We start from the raw sequence: 15,894 nt of genomic DNA, 5'->3' as shown, positions 1-15,894 counted from the left end.
ACGCCTTGGCAGAGAAAGTGGAATAGATGGGAGCCGACCAGCAAGTTAAAGTGTTCCCAAGAGAGATCGTGGAGAAATACCTGTATTTGTTGAGAACGTGATCATAGATACATGCTCACGCAGGAAAAAGGAGGAATTTAGCACGGCTTGTCAGTATGTTTTCGCCTGTGCAAGGCACAGAAAATAGGTTGGATCACACATTGATACTTGTTTCAGAAGTGCCATCAGATGACTGCATTGTCACCAATAATGGCCATGGTACTTGGTGATTTGGCAAAGCATTTGAGGACTCTTGCCACCCTAGTGCCCTAATGCTCATATGTCTCGCTGACTGTTTTGCTTGAAGCGCCAGATACGGGACGCGCAATTAGTCGGACAAGGCGTGAGACAGTGTCATGCTTATTCAATAAGCAACTTCCAAAGTCAAACTTGAGATGGCAGGCCGCGCAGGCGGACACCTGCATGAGGAGTCAACGTTTGCTTGCTCATGTCGTAACAGCTAAGTACGCGGACAGAGTATTTTCCAATGAATGGAGATTAGAGTTTTATCTCTGCCCTATAAGTCGGGAGTGCATCAATCAAGTTCGCTCGGAAAGTCGTTTACCAACGGTCAGGTGTCGTTGCATTCTTGGTAAAGGCCAGTGGAAACCGACGCCAGGTCACCGGTGCGCCTTACAGACTCGCCTTGCACCTACCGAGTATGTCCTAGATGCAGGTGGTTGCTATTATGTAAGAATCCTCTGCCAATAGGGTATTTCGCGGAAGAAGACGAGAGATGTGGCTGTGGCTGACGGGAGGGCAACGCTCCGGCTAGCATCCGTGCCCAGCGTGTTTCGATGTTCTTGGCAAGATTTCAGTTTTGCCCGACTGCTGCTTGGTCGCAATCAAAATAAGCCAACTCGAGGACAAGCCGTAACGGAAGGCGCCTCAAATACTGATAACGCAATGGCTGGGCTGGCTTAGAGAAGCTTGACCAGTCTGCGTTAACGAAGCAAGTCCCCCAGATATGCCAACGCGATAGCTACGAGAGACCAGCGGATCGGCTATTAAGCAAAAATCTGTTTGTCCCATGACCACAGCGGTACGCAATGTACCGTTTTGGGAACGGTAGGCATGGAGGCCCGTTGGCCGCCTTCTAGGCCAGAGACTTTGTTTATTGGTTTGATAGATTGTTGGAGTCACCGGCTCTTAAGAGATTGTAGCCTAAATCAGTCCGTTAGATGCGAGGGAACGCGGAACCGGCCAAGTCGATACCCCGGACTCTGGGATCAGTGGAGGTGGGCTGATGGTGATGGATCGCGGGGGAAGATCGGCCGAGAGTGGGGTCATGTGGGCATCAGGATCGGACACTAAGTGGGCGAGCGCAGCGAACTTACGCGAGTTTATCCTTCTAGTTGATGTCAGGGAAGTTTGGAAGAAAATCGAAAGACGTGGAACCTCGTTAATTGTGCTGGAAAGTGCACGTAATTACATGATCCTGAAACGAAACGGACGCTCTATGCAGCCCATCACAAGCCGTCAACACCATGATCGCTAACTCTTTTGCTAGTCAGATGATTAAGTAGGTGGGAAAAAAAGGAAAAGATCCGCTATTGCTTCCATAAACGCCATGCAATGATTACCCCGGGGCGTGCAATTAGTCGTAAGCTCAAGAGACCGAAACGAAAATGAACGGGAACGATGCGATGAAGTGGCCGCCCGGGCCAACTACCACGCGGCGTGGCCTCCATCGATGCGCAGGTCGCTTCCGGTCATGAAACTGCTAGCATCGCTGAGAAGGAAGACAGCTGCTCCGCGGTACTCCTGCGGAGAGGACAGACGTCCAAGCATGTTGTGCTTGGGCCACTCGTCGCGGCGCTCGGGGTACTGGACGAAGAGCTGCTCAACCATAGCGGTGACGATATAACCGGGAGAGATAGTGTTGACACGGATGTTGTACTGGCCCCACTCGGAGGCAAGGTTGCGGGCGAGTTGGATGACGGCCGCTTTGCTAGCGTTGTAGGCAGAGCAGATGAGACCCTATACGTGGAAATGTCAGTGAACTATCCCTAGAGACATGCAGTGATAGGGCGCCAAAGCGGGGGAGTGACCCGGGGTGTGCGGGTGAGGGGGCTAAGATATGAAGGACTTACGCGATTGGCAATAGTGCCGCTCATACTGGCAATCAGTGCAATGCTTCCTCCGTTTCCAAAGCGAATCATCTGTTTAGCAACCGCTTGCGCGGTCATCATGACACCGGTGATATTGACTTCGAACATCCTGTTGGCGTCTTGGGCTGTGTACTCCAGGGCAGGGGTCTCCTGCTGAATTCCAGCAGCAGCCACCAAGCCATCCATGCGACCCTCGGCGTTGGCGATTGCTTCGATAGTGCTGTGCAAGAGCTCTGTGTCACGAACATCGATGCGGCGGTACTGGAGCTCAGTGCCGAGTTCCTCTCTGGCACGCTTCTGAATAGTGTAGAAATCGGGAGACTGTTGTAGGCAATATGTTAGCTTTTATTTCAATCCAAGGGACCTGGGGTACACACAGGCTCCTCGAGACGGTCAAGAGCGTAGACGCGGGCACCGGCTTCAAGCAGAGCCTCTGCCTGGGTCAATCCAAGGCCACGAGCACCACCGGAAACGCAAACGACCTTTCCGGCCAGACTGAACTCGGGCAGTCTATTGGTGGTAGCAACTGCGGGTGCCTCCTGCTTGAGAGGCACGACGGGAGTCGAAGTGGTTTCAATAGAGACAGACATGGCTCTGAGGGCTGTGAAAGTATGTAGGTAATAGAGTAGATAAAGAGGAACTGAAGTAATAGCAAGCAGGTGTTGCGCTAGGTCGAACGCTGAGAAGCTCGAGGTGGAAGAGAGATTGAGGAATGGAATTGATGATGGGAAATTCCTCGAGCGATTTGAAGCCAGACTTTATACTCACGATGGCAGACTCGGTGGGAGGTCATGGGAGCTCATGTGAACAGGGAAAGACTGACAAAGGCAGCGATAGTTTGGTCCAGACCCGGGGCATGACAGAACAGCCTGAGGCCGGGGTTCCACCCCAGGTCACTCGACCAGGTTGCATGTACGGGGTCTGTACCTTGCTGGAGAATATTGGCCTTAGGTTCTACACTGTTGTTACAATTTTCCAAATAAAATATACACCCTGCTAAATGTTGTTGCAGGCATACTCGTCAACATACGTTAGTAGGTTAGTACATAGTACGTTAGTGGCTCAAATAAGCAGTAGATTTAGCTTCCTTTCTCACCAATATTCACTATAGAATACGAATCCTCTAAAACAATGGGAATGAGATCATCATTAAACTATCCATTCAAACGATCCATGTCGCCATGACGCTTGCTGGAATTTTTTTCTTGAGGACAATGACACAGTTCCAACAGGCATGGAGACAGTCAGGTGACGGTTGGTGGCGTTTTGTCGGAATTCCCTATTCAGGAGATGCCGTCGCCGGCATACCTGGAGAGCTTAGGCTTGGGGAAAGGAAAACGGAGTGAGTGGTCCAGAACATCTGCTAAGTCTGCCGCAGCTGGTCACCTGGAGGGTTCTGGAAGCTCAATCAAGCGCATCGAATGTTCTATGGCAAGGTTTGGAGTTTTGAGAAGAACGCTCGCGGGCTCGGCTCCTAAAATTTCACGACAGCAGTAGAGAAGGATTCCAGGTTGACGAATTTACAAATCTATAACTCACCCATGGATGATTAAACTGCTGGAATGGGTACAAGATTTCTCTCAACGCATCCTTGGTTTCACGGTGCCTACCGCCTGTCTCCGCCACAGTCCTTAACTCCAGATTCAGAGATACGGATCAACTCCGGGGTTCCTGGCAGGCCCCATTATGGTAGTCCGTGCTTTCTGTAGTGGAATTCCGGTTTTCAGGTCACCCGACGAGCTTATCATTGTTGCATTTGTCCTATTGGCCAATTCCTTCAGGCTTTATTTTTATTCTCATTTTTTTTTTTAGACCCTGGTTCCAGTTCGACACTTGGACATGCACACCCCCGGCACGACCGGCATGAGCCCGATTCTGGTCACCTCTATCTTGGGCCCATTAACAGTTTTTTCTATTCTTGCAACTACGCTTTGATAATGCCGTTGCCCCGAGACGCGTAACCTCCATCTTCCCCACGGCAGGGCTGCCCAACCCTCGATTGCCTAAGCGAAAAGGAGGCCGTGAGCCGTGAGCCGTGAAACATCGTGTGACCTCGGCCGGGTCGGAAAAGCGTCCTTGGTTCGGGGGTATTGAGGCGGCGTTCGCCCGCTGATGAGTTCTTCCGTTTATCGTATACTTCTCGCCGAGCCATGGGATCATTTCCTAGGTGACTTCGGCGCCATCCCGGTTGCAATATCCTGAACCTAGTCTCTTGTCGGACTACCGCTACATTCACCACTCTTCTGCCAACTACCTATCACTGTAAGCCCGTTCATCACCCCAGTACATACCCATTCCAGGCTGTGTTTCGTTCGAATAGCGTGTACTAGCTTATGAGATCTTCCTTAAATGCTTTGCCTGAATGTACTATTACATAACTTTCAGTTAAACCTTCCAGTTGAAGCCCAGTGCTCTTCGGGCTTGTACCGGGCTGACAGAGCGCATAATGGGTATGCGGTATCCCGCAGTCGGCTCTTGGACACCCCGGGGTCACGTTTAACCCGATATCATCCTTTGGAAGCACAACGTATGTAGCTGACCCGGTCTGAGGACGACAGAGTAGACCTCGTGACTTGGGGGCATAGATCCGGGAAGACCCCATGACCATAGACTGTACATTCCATTTTAACTCTTCGTCCCGGTTACCTGGTAATATCAATGTGATAGAGCCTCTCTGTCCCAAAGGCATATCTGTCGTAGACCATCTACGGGGTCCGGGCAAGGTGGTCATGCTGTTGTTACTTTTACTATGATTTTAGGCGCGGTCTTTTACTCTGTACAAGGGCACATTTACAGACAGCAGAAAACATCTAATCTAAGCAGGTTCCGAAGGAGGGAGACACTATTTCGAGTAAGCGACTCTGTCAGTAGCTGCTCTGTCTCTACCCATGGACAGAACGTGCTTACTACCAGTATGAAGAGTCGACCTGTACAAACTTTTGTTTGCGAAGCTTTTCTCTCCTTCTTCCTCCCACTCTGCTCTCTTCATGGAAACTCTGCTGTTGCGAAATGCCATTAGGGCGTAAGTAGTATTTGAGAGCTGTCTTGCATAAAAGCCACTTCATCTGAAATGTTCCTCATATAAGCCTCGCTTTACACACTTGTTTACAGCTCACTGAGTCTGGCTTGATCTACCTACCCCTCATAACTCCCCCTTGAATCTGAGCCACGTATGCGTGGTCGTCCTGGGAAGCTGTGCAGTTACGGCTACCCTTAGCATCGAGGCCACCGTACTTTGCAAATGAAGTTCCGTGTTTCAAGCGTCCTCTCAATGTCAGCTATGGAATGCTTCGCGCCCCTGCAATATGTAGCAGTAACTACCGGAGTCCCCACGTATAGTTGACTTTCTCAGTATCATTGTCATTCTGAACATGCTGGTCGCCATGGCGTCTACCGCAGTGGAAGGAGTCTTGGCTCAGTTTGAAATGACTTGACACGGCACCATATCTGATTTTTTTTAGAGGCCTTGAGGGCTGCGTCGAATGTTAATGGGTTTGACGGGCTTGTTACACAAAGGGCCGGCAGTCCCTTCTAAGCCAACAGTGACAAACCATGCCCTATGTAACTTTCTGACTGCCATTGTTCTTAAGTTTAGGGTGGATCACCTTCGCCTGATCCCATACCATGACATCTTAAGGTTCTACTTTCTCACCATTGGGACCGCGTTGTCCATTCGCTCCCGGAATAACTTGACTGACTCTGCGAGGACCTGACAATGGACGCCTCACAAGCACGGGAACCTCGCTCTGGCTCCTTCGTGATGACAAAACTGTCGCGGGAATGCTTATGATGTTGGGATCGCCGTAAAGAGAGTTCACCTTACTATCGCAATGATCGCCCTCAGGAGTGCTTGTCGCTCCTGGTAACCTGAAAAATTGGGATCCGGCCAGGAATATACTCTCATACCTATATTTAGTGTTATCGGCGAAGTTTCGCGATGTATCAGCAAATGGGCGTACTATGACATGGCCTGACCTATAGACGATGAAATAGGACAATCCCAGACACCTCGAGTAAAGGAAGAACTCTAGATATCTCGATTTCGAATAAGTGAGTGCGGTTGGAGGGATCAGGTATTGATCTCTTGCGACATGCACTGGTTGCGCCAACAGCCGGCTCACGCGTTTCGATGGCCTACCACGAGCAAGGCAAGGAGAGGACGGTTATTGAGCAGAAACAGGAGGTTATACAAGCCGATGACTAAAAAAATGCTGGCAAGGATATCACCCAAGCTGAGAGAATTGCAGATCTTGACATTCAGAAGGCGAGTCGGCAGTGGATGCAAGATGAGCTGGCGACGGGGAGAACGAATAAGCTCCTAACAAAAGAAGACCGCGTGCCCAGGGAAAGACTTGCAACACGCTAGACTAGATGGAGATGAGATCACAGCCGAGATTGTTGATGAAAAGATCCATGGTAGGGCTAGAACCGCCGATGTCCTTGGCGCGGAATATATATTATGAACGAGCTCATGTTGCTCAATCCGTGATCATTGCTCGAGTTAAGGACTTCGCGCAGTATACATACTATGTATTTCGTTCTGTAAACCAAATATTTATTGAACATGTGGAGTGAATATATGTAGAACTCCTGCGGCTGGTGTAACTCTTAGGTGTTTTCAGGTTAGGCCGTCTTGCTGCACTGCCCCAGAGTTCCGGCAACTAGGTTAGATTCAACGCCGTTTCTTCAGCCGTAACCTCCTCAAAACATACTGACTGACCTGAAAACAAGAACAAAGACTTAGGAACGAAGAACTCAACAACCGTTACGGTGTAAACGATATGGCATTCGGAAAGGACCAGTTTCTTCCCTCGCAACCCCCGGCCAATGCTCGCTGCCGAGTAATCGACTTCGCAAGCACTGAGCCCCCGCTTCCTGAATACAAGAGATATCTCGCAGCTGTCATCGACAACGCACTCACCGAGACAGAATGCAAGGAGCTTCTCCGCTTAGCTGAAGCGAGCACGGCCGACGGTAAGTGGGAGCGTGCCATGATCAACGTCGGCGGCGGCCGCCAGAAGATATCCACCGATTCGCGCAACAGCAGTCGAATCATCTTAGACAGCCCTGAAATCGCTGAGAAACTGCAAGCGAGACTCTTACCTTTCCTGAGAGAATTGGAGGTTGATCGACTTGAGAACAAACCGCTCATCACAGGCCTTGCGGGAAGGAATCGTACATACAAGTTCACGCGATTAAACGAACGTTTAAGGTTCCTGAAGGTCAGTACCGTATAAGTCTCCGTCCTACCTTGGTAGACGCCCTGTTACTGACGACAAGGAGTACGTTGGGGGCGAGTATTTCCGCCCACACTGGGACGCACACTATACCACGCCTGACCGGCGCGAGAGATCGTATTTCACGATCCAACTGTATCTGAATGGAGATGGAGAGCAGGACCTCCAGGAATTAAAGTGTGCGATCGATGCAGAGGGGCCAGAAGGGTCGGAGAGGGGATGCATGAATCTAGATGTGGAAGGGCGTTTACTGGGCGGTGCGACATCTTTTCTGCCGCGATATGAGGAGAAGGAGAGGCATGTGAGGATCTTCCCGAGGACAGGGTCGGCTCTTGTTTTCCAGCAGAGCGAATTGCTTCATAGTGGGGATCCGGTGTTTCGCGGGACCAAGTTCACCTTGAGGATGGATGTGATGTATGAGCTTGTCGAGTCAGAGTCGTACTGAGTGAGAGGCGCTGTCAGTACAGTGACGGCCTGGAATCTGGGCGTCAGCGTCACTCTGCAGCGAGTGTGCAGTTTGAGGTAGCTTGCACTTGTTTGTTTAGAGCTCGGATGAAACCGAAATCGAATCAGTTGAGATGCAAACGCCTGCTCTCTTAAAATATGTATTTTTCACCTGTGCCCATTCATATTATTCTGCAGTATCTATGGTGACCGCCCAAGTTCCGAGCTCTCCGCCGGGCTCTGACTCCATTGTGGCAGTTCGTACTCGTTTCCGACTTCTGACTTTGTCTCTCCATCACGCTGCATACTCCGGAGTTGTTATCCCTCGTTTTTCCATTCTCCTTTAATGGTTGACCCACACCGTCCCGCAAATCACTGCCTCGATCCGCGAGAATAATCTTGCAGCCTGCAAATCTGTCTTCTTGGGTCACCGCTAGCGCATGCATCATGAGACTGTGTTCCTTGGGCCGCTGTTCTTCGGACAGCTCGACGAGTCGAAGGCTGAAAGCCACGAACTTAGCATGACGGTGAGCACTGAGCTACAGACTATCGGTATCACGGATCGACGTTCAGATCCTGGCTAATTCGTGGCGGTTAAGGATAAAGACTCTAGCGTGGCTGTTCTGCTTAACAACACTGCTCAGGCGTCCAGCACCAGCCACAACAAACCAGGACAGAGCATCAGCACTAACGAACTTCTTGTTGCAAAGTTCGGCCTCTAGCTTCTAAGCCCAGCGGAACTGCCGGATCCCCCTGCCCTGTGATATCATGGTCTCCTGAATCGACGCCAATAGCGAGCCGTAGTTCAAGGGATTGGCCCACCCAGCTCTGATCTCCGGCACTCTTGGCTATGGGGCCCCGTTGCTAACATGGCGCTCCTGAGTGAGATTCAATTTGCACTTTAAAATTGGGCTGAGCTGCCTCGGCCCTTGCGTCTCACATCTATATATATTAACCGCCGTCCTGGCCCCGCGGCAGAAGCCCCTTGTCTAGGTCACTAGTTAACGGACACCTTGCGCTGCCACGATTAGTGTGAGCAGCACTTCAGGGTTAATAAGATGAGGACTTCAACTACGGTGCTTGCTTTGGCCGGATTGCTGTCCGGTACGTTACAATTTTTGTCCCGTGCGCGTTATTGTTCTAATTCAATCTGAACCCTGCAGGTGCCGCATCGTCCGAAGTGTCCCCGGTGCAGCGGTCATTTCCCAATGCCCCTGACGGCTACACCCCTGCGAACGTGAGTTGCCCGTCCAACCGTCCAGAAATCCGGCTTGCGACGGGACTTTCGCCGAACGAGACTTCATGGCTCGAGCGGCGCCGCAATGTCACGCGGTCGGCTCTGAGTGACTTCTTTGGTCATGTCAGCGTTGGAAATTTTGACGCGGTCGGTTACCTTGATCGGATCGGTAGCAACTCCTCGAATCTGCCCAACATTGGAATCGCAGTCTCTGGCGGAGGATGGCGTGCTTTGATGAACGGTGCTGGAGCCCTTAAGGCGTTCGATAGCCGGACGGACAACTCAACCAGCGAAGGTCAACTCGGTGGCTTGCTGCAATCCGCGACGTACTTGTCTGGCCTTAGCGGCGGTGGCTGGCTTGTTGGCTCCATCTATATCAATAATTTCACCACCATTTCGTCGCTGCAGTCGAACGATGATGTGTGGCAATTCCAGAATTCCATCCTCGAAGGCCCTGACAAGGGCGGTATTCAGATTCTTGACACCGCGGGCTACTACAGAGATCTGTACGATGCGGTTAACGGTAAGAGAGACGCTGGGTACGATACATCGCTCACGGATTATTGGTATGAACTATTTCCTTGGCTCTCTGCTCGTGTTTTTTATGCTGATGTCTCTAAGGGGCCGTGCACTTTCATACCAGTTGATCGACGCTGTACGCGGAGGCTCGAGTTACACTTGGTCATCCATTGCCCTGGGCCAGAACTTTCGTGATGCCGAGATGCCGCTGCCGATTCTGGTTGCGGATGGTCGTTTCCCGGGTGAACTCTTGATCTCCGGAAATACAACAGTCTATGAATTCAACCCCTGGGAATTTGGCAGCTTTGATCCGACTGTCTACGGATTTGCGCCATTGGAATACTTGGGTTCCCGCTTTATCAATGGTTCCATTCCACGCAATGAAAGTTGCGTTCGTGGTTTTGATAATGCTGGATTTGTCATGGGCACTTCTTCCAGTCTGTTCAACCAGTTCTTCCTTCAACTGAACGGCACTAGCCTTCCAGATTTCTTGAAGGACGTCATCGGTGATGTTCTCGCAGATATCGGCGAAGATGATAATGACATTGCCGTCTACTCCCCTAACCCGTTTTACGGCTGGTTACCACAAAACTCCCCCTACGCCGGCGAGGAAAACCTCGACGTCGTGGACGGCGGGGAGGATCTTCAGAACCTCCCTCTCCACCCGTTGATCCAACCTTCGCGCCACGTCGATGTTATCTTCGCGATTGACTCCTCTGCTGATGTTAACGACTGGCCGAACGGCACTGCTCTCGTCGCCACCTACGAGCGCAGTCTGAATTCCACCGGTATTGGCAACGGAACTGAGTTCCCTGCAATTCCCGACCAGAACACCATCGTCAACCTGGGATTGAACACTCGTCCAACTTTCTTCGGATGCGACAGCACTAACACCTCCGCTCCGCTGGTCGTCTACATCGCCAATCGCCCCTTCGTCTACCAGTCTGAAGAAACCATATCCAATTTCTCGACCTTCCAGCTCAGCACCTCACTCGAACAAAGAGACAACAGTATCCAAAATGGCTATGCTGTTGCAACAATGGGTAACAGCACTGAAGACAGCAACTGGTCTGCTTGCGTTGGCTGTGCGATCCTCAGCCGCTCGTTTGACCGCACCAACGAGCAGGTTCCTGATATCTGCACCCAATGCTTCGACAGATACTGCTGGAATGGAACCCTCAACAGCACCACACCTGCCCCTTACTACCCTGCTGCCGTTCTGGGTAGCGGCTCTTCCAAGCTTTTCCCAACAGTTTTGTCGAGTGTCGTGGCGGCGAGCATTGCGATTGCGACGATGGTATAACTGCCATAATTTATCTGAAGTATTTACATGTAAATATATATACACGTTTTATCGGGTTCTTTCATTTAATACTTGGATAGTTTAAACAATTTCTATGTTGACTTTGGAGACAACAGTTCCCGCCTTGAGGTGCATAAAACGAGCGCCGCCGTAGAATTAATTATGAATCATATACATAATCAGCAAGCCACCGTTGCCATGGACAACGGACCTTGGTGGGCACGTGATTTCCTATCTGGGTGCTCCGTCACAAACACCACCTGCACCACCCACATTGACACCGGTCGGCCCGATGCAGTTTCAGGCTAACGACAACTGACCACAAAAACATTACTGATATATCGCGACAGCTGCTCAAAGTCGTGTCTCTTTATTCGAGACGAATTCCACCAGTAGTCTGGTGCTTGGGTTTATTCTTTCCGCAGAAAACACGCGTCGCACAATGAACAATCACAGGTCGACGACATACGACTTTCACTAATTGCGACGTGAATCTAAAATCTACGACTCTGCTCCGATTTTTTTTCCATTCTGGGCTATTGCGCCTCATAACCCAAATGGCCCGAGCAGCGGTTATCCCTCAATCCCCGCCGAAGCGCGCCACGCGCGGCAGAGCTAAGGTAGCAACAACACAAACGAGCAAATCGAGCGCGAAAGTCACCAGGGCCGCTGAAGTGAAGAAAAGAACCGGGCGGGCGGCAGTAGTACAACCACACTCCGAGGCAGAATCAGAGGAAACAGATGACGAGATTGGGGTCATTGAAAGTAAAAGCCGGGAAAAGACACCTGGGGCTAAAGGGAAAACCGCAACTTCCAGGACGAGTCGGGGAAGGAGAGCGGCTGCTACGCCGGACATGGGGAGTGAGAGTGAGAACGACGATAACGACGAACTAGCACAGTCAGAAGCACCGAAGAAACGGCCAGGGAGGCCAAAAACAAAGACCTCAGCCAAGGAGGAGAATACGAAAGCAGCGGCAGGTTCGAGGCCTAGGGGCCGACCGAAGGGTACGTCCGTTAAGGTGCCTTCGGACGATGATATATTAAAGGAGAATACACGGAGAAATGCGCTTTCCCAGGACAGTGACGAATTGTCGCCCTCACAACAAAGGCCTACAGAGATTTTCGTAACCACAGGTTCTGCTTTGCTGCGTGGGCAAGCGAAGACAAAGAAGAAGGTCACCTTTCAGGAATTGACTGATTCCGAGGCGGAAGTGAGCGACACACCAGCTCCGAATGCGCGACGAAGAAGAGGAGCCGTTATCGCAAAGGATTCCGGTGATTTGGATGCTAAACCAGTTCGTAAAGCCTCTGCGGGGTCAACGAGAGGTCGCAAGCCTGCGGCAGCCAGAAAGGGTAGCTCTAAGCCTCTGTCACCGAAGAAGGCTATACAAGTAGCAAAGGCGATTTCGGCGTACGCCAGCTCCGATGGAGAAGAAGATGAGTTAAGCGGCGAGAAGGATGCTATCAAGCTCGTGGTACATTCTCCCCAGAAACGTACACCAGGCGTGTCTGGGCTTGGCTCGCCCGTGAGAAGAATCAATTTCACTCCGAATAAGGTTTCAAACCCGGTTGATGAGAATGGCGAACCAACCCTTCCACCCCCAAGGACATTTGACTTCGGTGACTCGCAGTTCATGTCCAGCCCGGCGCGCCGGCCTCCGCCCTCGCCCTTCCACTTCACATTAAAAGAAACACCAAGACGAGCAGCAATTCCTTTCCCTGAGAAACCTAATTTGGGCCGCCCAGAAACGACTCCGAACCAAAATTCTCCGTTGCGAATTTCCCCGAAGAAGGCAAGCATAGCAACGCCCGCGCGAGGAACCCTGTTCGATCGTGATGGCGGCGCAATTCCACAACCAAATTTTACTCCCGGGCAAAACTCGCCTCTGAAGATGTCCGCTAAAAAAGGCATTTTTGGGGCCTCTTTCTCATCCCAACAACCCATACAACAGCAGAATGCGACCCCGTTCAAGTCCAGCCTTCTATTGAGTCCTGCTAGGAAGGTTATAACACCGTTTAAAAACTCGATGACGCACGTGCCAACACCGTTGGCCAAGGAGACTCGGTTGCAGACAGATACGGAGACCGATGATGAGACGGTCTCGATGTATGATGAGTCGCCGCTACGAGGACAGAACTTTGAGGTTACGGGGGGAGGTCAGGCTAATAAGCTCAATGAGGTTGATGAGCGTTCAGGTGATGAGCGTAATCCCGCGCTAACCCCTGATGGAAGCCCACTTGCTCGAGAAACCGAGCAGTTAGAGGAAGACCGCTCAGCCGAGTCGGACCATTCTACGGAGTCCGTTGAAGAGGAAGATGAAGGGATGCTTTCAGAAGAAGACGATGTCTCCCCCCTTAGGGGTCCAGAGCTCGATGAAGCAGTACAGCAAGCGGAGCAAGATGTCCAGCTTATGGTCAAGGAGGCTGAAAATTTCCTTGCCCAGTCGATCAAGGAAGAACTATTGGACTGCCATAAGGATGGAGAAGATGAGAGTTCAACTCCTCAGATTTCTCACGAGATGGAATACGAGAATGAGCTTGAGGAGGAACTTCTGCAAAATGACCAAGGACACGGAGAGGCGGAGCATGGCGAGTCAGATACCGAGCTCGGGGACGAACCTGAACCATCACCATCTCGATTCGGTCTTGCTGATGGGCTTGAAGATGTATTCACTGATGATTACCCCGCTGAGACCAACACTATCCATGACGATGAGGAGGATGACGAAGATGATGAGGTTGTCATTGATGTGGACGATCTCACTTGTTACGGAAATGATGAGCCAACACTCGTTGGTGAGGCTGCTGCCGACCATCTCATAAGCGCTGGTGCGATTCAGCCGTATGAGATTGAAGAAGTTGAGGACACTCCATTCATGAATTTCCTCCTGACATACTGGGCACCAACCCTACCGTTCGTCGAAGAACGCGAGCCTATTACTCCCTTCAATACGGAGCGATCACCGTCACCTATCACGCCGGAAGAAAGCCAAGATAACGTATCAAAAAGTCCCTTTCTTCCCATTAACTCAGAACGAAATAGTCCGAATGTGCTTCAGGAGCCATCTCTTCGCAGCCAAGGCCGACGCTTCACCCTTCTGGCCGAGAAAATGAGTCAGTGGAAATCAAGCAGCCCTGCAAACGCCGAGGCAAGACCACGACGTAGAGGCATTTTCTCTTTGGGGAGACCCAGTGATATTGCAAGTGCCGCCTCTCGGACACCAAAAGTGGACATCTTTGCAAATGCCCCGACCCTTTCGGCTGAGCCTCTCTGCCAGATGGAGCCCACTCCTCAAGCGCTCGATGTTCATGAAGACAAGGAAGATGAGGCGGAGATGGTCGTTGAGGAGGATGAGGTGGAGGTGGTCGATGAGGCGGCGGGATCAGAGTCTATACGCTCTACGAGGAGCCCGATGGCTGAGGTCATGGAGGACGAAAATCCAGATGAGCTCAGCATTTTCAAAGACCTTTCTGATGGCGAAGACATAGAGGAAAAGCAACCTGAAGCTGCACATGTGTCTACTGTTGACCCGTGGGAAGAGGAAAAGGAGAATGGTGTACCATCCCCAGCCCCTGCCACACCTGCTAAAAATCCGTCACTACCCAGACAGACATATCATACTGTCTCGAAGGTGCCTCTGAAACCTGAGGGCGAAGTGTCGCCTTTGAAAACTAACCGCAAGCGTGGTCGATCTCTGTCAATAACCTCTCCCGTGCGCTCTTCACCAAGACTTCGCAGCTTCGTTCTCCCTCCGCAGAAGCCTCGTGAGGCTGAATCTCCACCTCGCAAGTCACCCCGGCTCCAATATGGATCAACCCGGAGATCTCTGCCTAGTGAAACCCCCAGCAAGCCAGTACCACCTCCGCAGACCAACCGCGCCCGGACACCCTCTCGGTCAGTAAGTCCTGTCAAGTCACCCTACAAACAAGCCTCTGGCTGCCTCTGTGGTGCGGTAGTCTATGTGGATGTTCACACTACGGAAGGTGAGGATGCTAGCGGCATTTTCATTGAACTACTCCAGCAAATGGGAGCTAGATGTATCAGGAACTGGTCATGGAACCCACGGGTGAGCGTGTCCCCGGAAGAGGATGCGAGTTCCGTAAATGGCAAGGTTGGGATTACCCATGTTGTTTTCAAAGACGGTGGTGTTCGCACCCTGGAAAAGGTCCGGCAGGCGCGGGGCCTCGTCAAGTGCGTGGGGGTCGGCTGGGTTCTGAAGTAAGTCTTTCCTTTCATCCCGAAGCGGCCTGTTCTGACTTGAGACAGCTGTGAGGCAAGAAATGAATGGGTAGACGAGGCACCGTACGCTGTAGACAGCTCGATCATTCCGCGTGGCGGTGCAAAGCGTCGCAAGAGCATGGAGCCTCGAGCACTGAGTAATATCAACGGAACTCTTGTCAAGACGAATGTCTCTGGGCCATCTTCAAGCCGTAGGCCGTCCATGGCTGCAGGAAGCACTTCCAGGAGCGCAACGCCGCTTTCACGCAATGACCACTCGACACTGGATGACTACCGAGGGCGCGAATCTGGCCATGCCGACGCGGAGAAATTCTGGCAGACTCCACGAACCCCCAGTGCAGCAGCACTGGGATACAACCTGGATAGCATTGGCATGTCCCCCGCGACTCCGTTTTACCTGTCTCAGCGATCAAAACTCGTCCAGCAAACCTGTCCTCCGAAACAAACCCGGCAGGGCCTCTTTTCTAATGCCTCGGAAGACGCTCCATCCCGTCAATTGAAGTCTAGATTGGAAGCTGCTAGGCGAAAGAGTCTTGCACTCAAGCCTAGTGCTAGAAGTCCCTTTGTTGAGTAATTGGCTGTTGGCATGTTGGTTGGTTTTTTGTATCAGTGCATTGGGAGGTAGTTTTGGGAGCTTGCTTTTCATAATACCCTTTTGCAGGATGGTAACCGGATCTTTCAATAGTCTACTTATCACAATACCCCATTTCCATTTAAAGTTGAATGAATTTGACTCTCATGGTGATTAAAATTAAGCTCTAAAT

At 51.3% G+C, this 15,894-nt stretch overlaps 4 protein-coding genes across 4 annotated transcripts, besides 1 other annotated feature; 3 read left to right on the top strand and 1 right to left on the bottom strand.

Annotated features, from left to right (window-relative positions):
• Nucleotides 1–15,894: part of a sequence feature (contig 1.26 403..389371(1)) that runs on past both edges of the window.
• ANIA_01677 (putative short chain dehydrogenase) lies at nucleotides 1,422–2,860 on the bottom strand. Its single transcript, XM_654189.2, has 3 exons — nucleotides 2,528–2,860; nucleotides 2,133–2,471; nucleotides 1,422–2,019 (listed from the first exon to the last, which is right to left on the bottom strand). Exons 1-3 carry the CDS (start codon nucleotides 2,738–2,740, stop codon nucleotides 1,708–1,710), a joined length of 864 nt encoding a protein of 287 aa, XP_659281.1. The 5' UTR covers nucleotides 2,741–2,860; the 3' UTR covers nucleotides 1,422–1,707.
• On the top strand, nucleotides 6,932–7,832 carry ANIA_01676 (uncharacterized protein; the record flags this gene model as incomplete). The annotated part of the gene is made up of 2 exons (XM_654188.1): nucleotides 6,932–7,372; nucleotides 7,434–7,832. 2 exons carry the CDS (start codon nucleotides 6,932–6,934, stop codon nucleotides 7,830–7,832), a joined length of 840 nt encoding a protein of 279 aa, XP_659280.1.
• ANIA_01675 (lysophospholipase family protein) lies at nucleotides 8,778–10,998 on the top strand. Its single transcript, XM_654187.2, has 3 exons — nucleotides 8,778–8,935; nucleotides 8,995–9,634; nucleotides 9,690–10,998. The coding sequence occupies exons 1-3, from the start codon at nucleotides 8,890–8,892 to the stop codon at nucleotides 10,888–10,890; spliced, it is 1,887 nt and encodes a 628-aa protein (XP_659279.1). The 5' UTR covers nucleotides 8,778–8,889; the 3' UTR covers nucleotides 10,891–10,998.
• On the top strand, nucleotides 11,448–15,704 carry ANIA_01674 (uncharacterized protein; the record flags this gene model as incomplete). Its single annotated transcript, XM_654186.1, has 2 exons — nucleotides 11,448–15,109; nucleotides 15,158–15,704. 2 exons carry the CDS (start codon nucleotides 11,448–11,450, stop codon nucleotides 15,702–15,704), a joined length of 4,209 nt encoding a protein of 1,402 aa, XP_659278.1.

Source organism: Aspergillus nidulans, chromosome VII, assembly GCF_000011425.1.
Source record: "Aspergillus nidulans FGSC A4 chromosome VII".
Lineage (NCBI taxonomy): Eukaryota > Fungi > Ascomycota > Eurotiomycetes > Eurotiales > Aspergillaceae > Aspergillus > Aspergillus nidulans.
This window is presented reverse-complemented; position numbering and strand designations above follow the sequence as displayed.

Excerpts from the sequence above, each read along its gene's own strand:
- ANIA_01677 (XM_654189.2), bottom strand. The coding sequence starts at position 2,740 with ATGTCTGTCTCTATTGAAACCACTTCGACTCCCGTCGTGCCTCTCAAG. Across the intron at positions 2,472-2,527 it reads TTGACCGTCTCGAGGAGCCT|TCTCCCGATTTCTACACTAT; the intron begins GTGTGTACCCCA and ends TGCCTACAACAG. Across the intron at positions 2,020-2,132 it reads GCGGCACTATTGCCAATCGC|GGTCTCATCTGCTCTGCCTA; the intron begins GTAAGTCCTTCA and ends TTCCACGTATAG.
- ANIA_01675 (XM_654187.2), top strand. The coding sequence starts at position 8,890 with ATGAGGACTTCAACTACGGTGCTTGCTTTGGCCGGATTGCTGTCCG. Across the intron at positions 8,936-8,994 it reads TTTGGCCGGATTGCTGTCCG|GTGCCGCATCGTCCGAAGTG; the intron begins GTACGTTACAAT and ends TGAACCCTGCAG. Across the intron at positions 9,635-9,689 it reads ACATCGCTCACGGATTATTG|GGGCCGTGCACTTTCATACC; the intron begins GTATGAACTATT and ends GATGTCTCTAAG.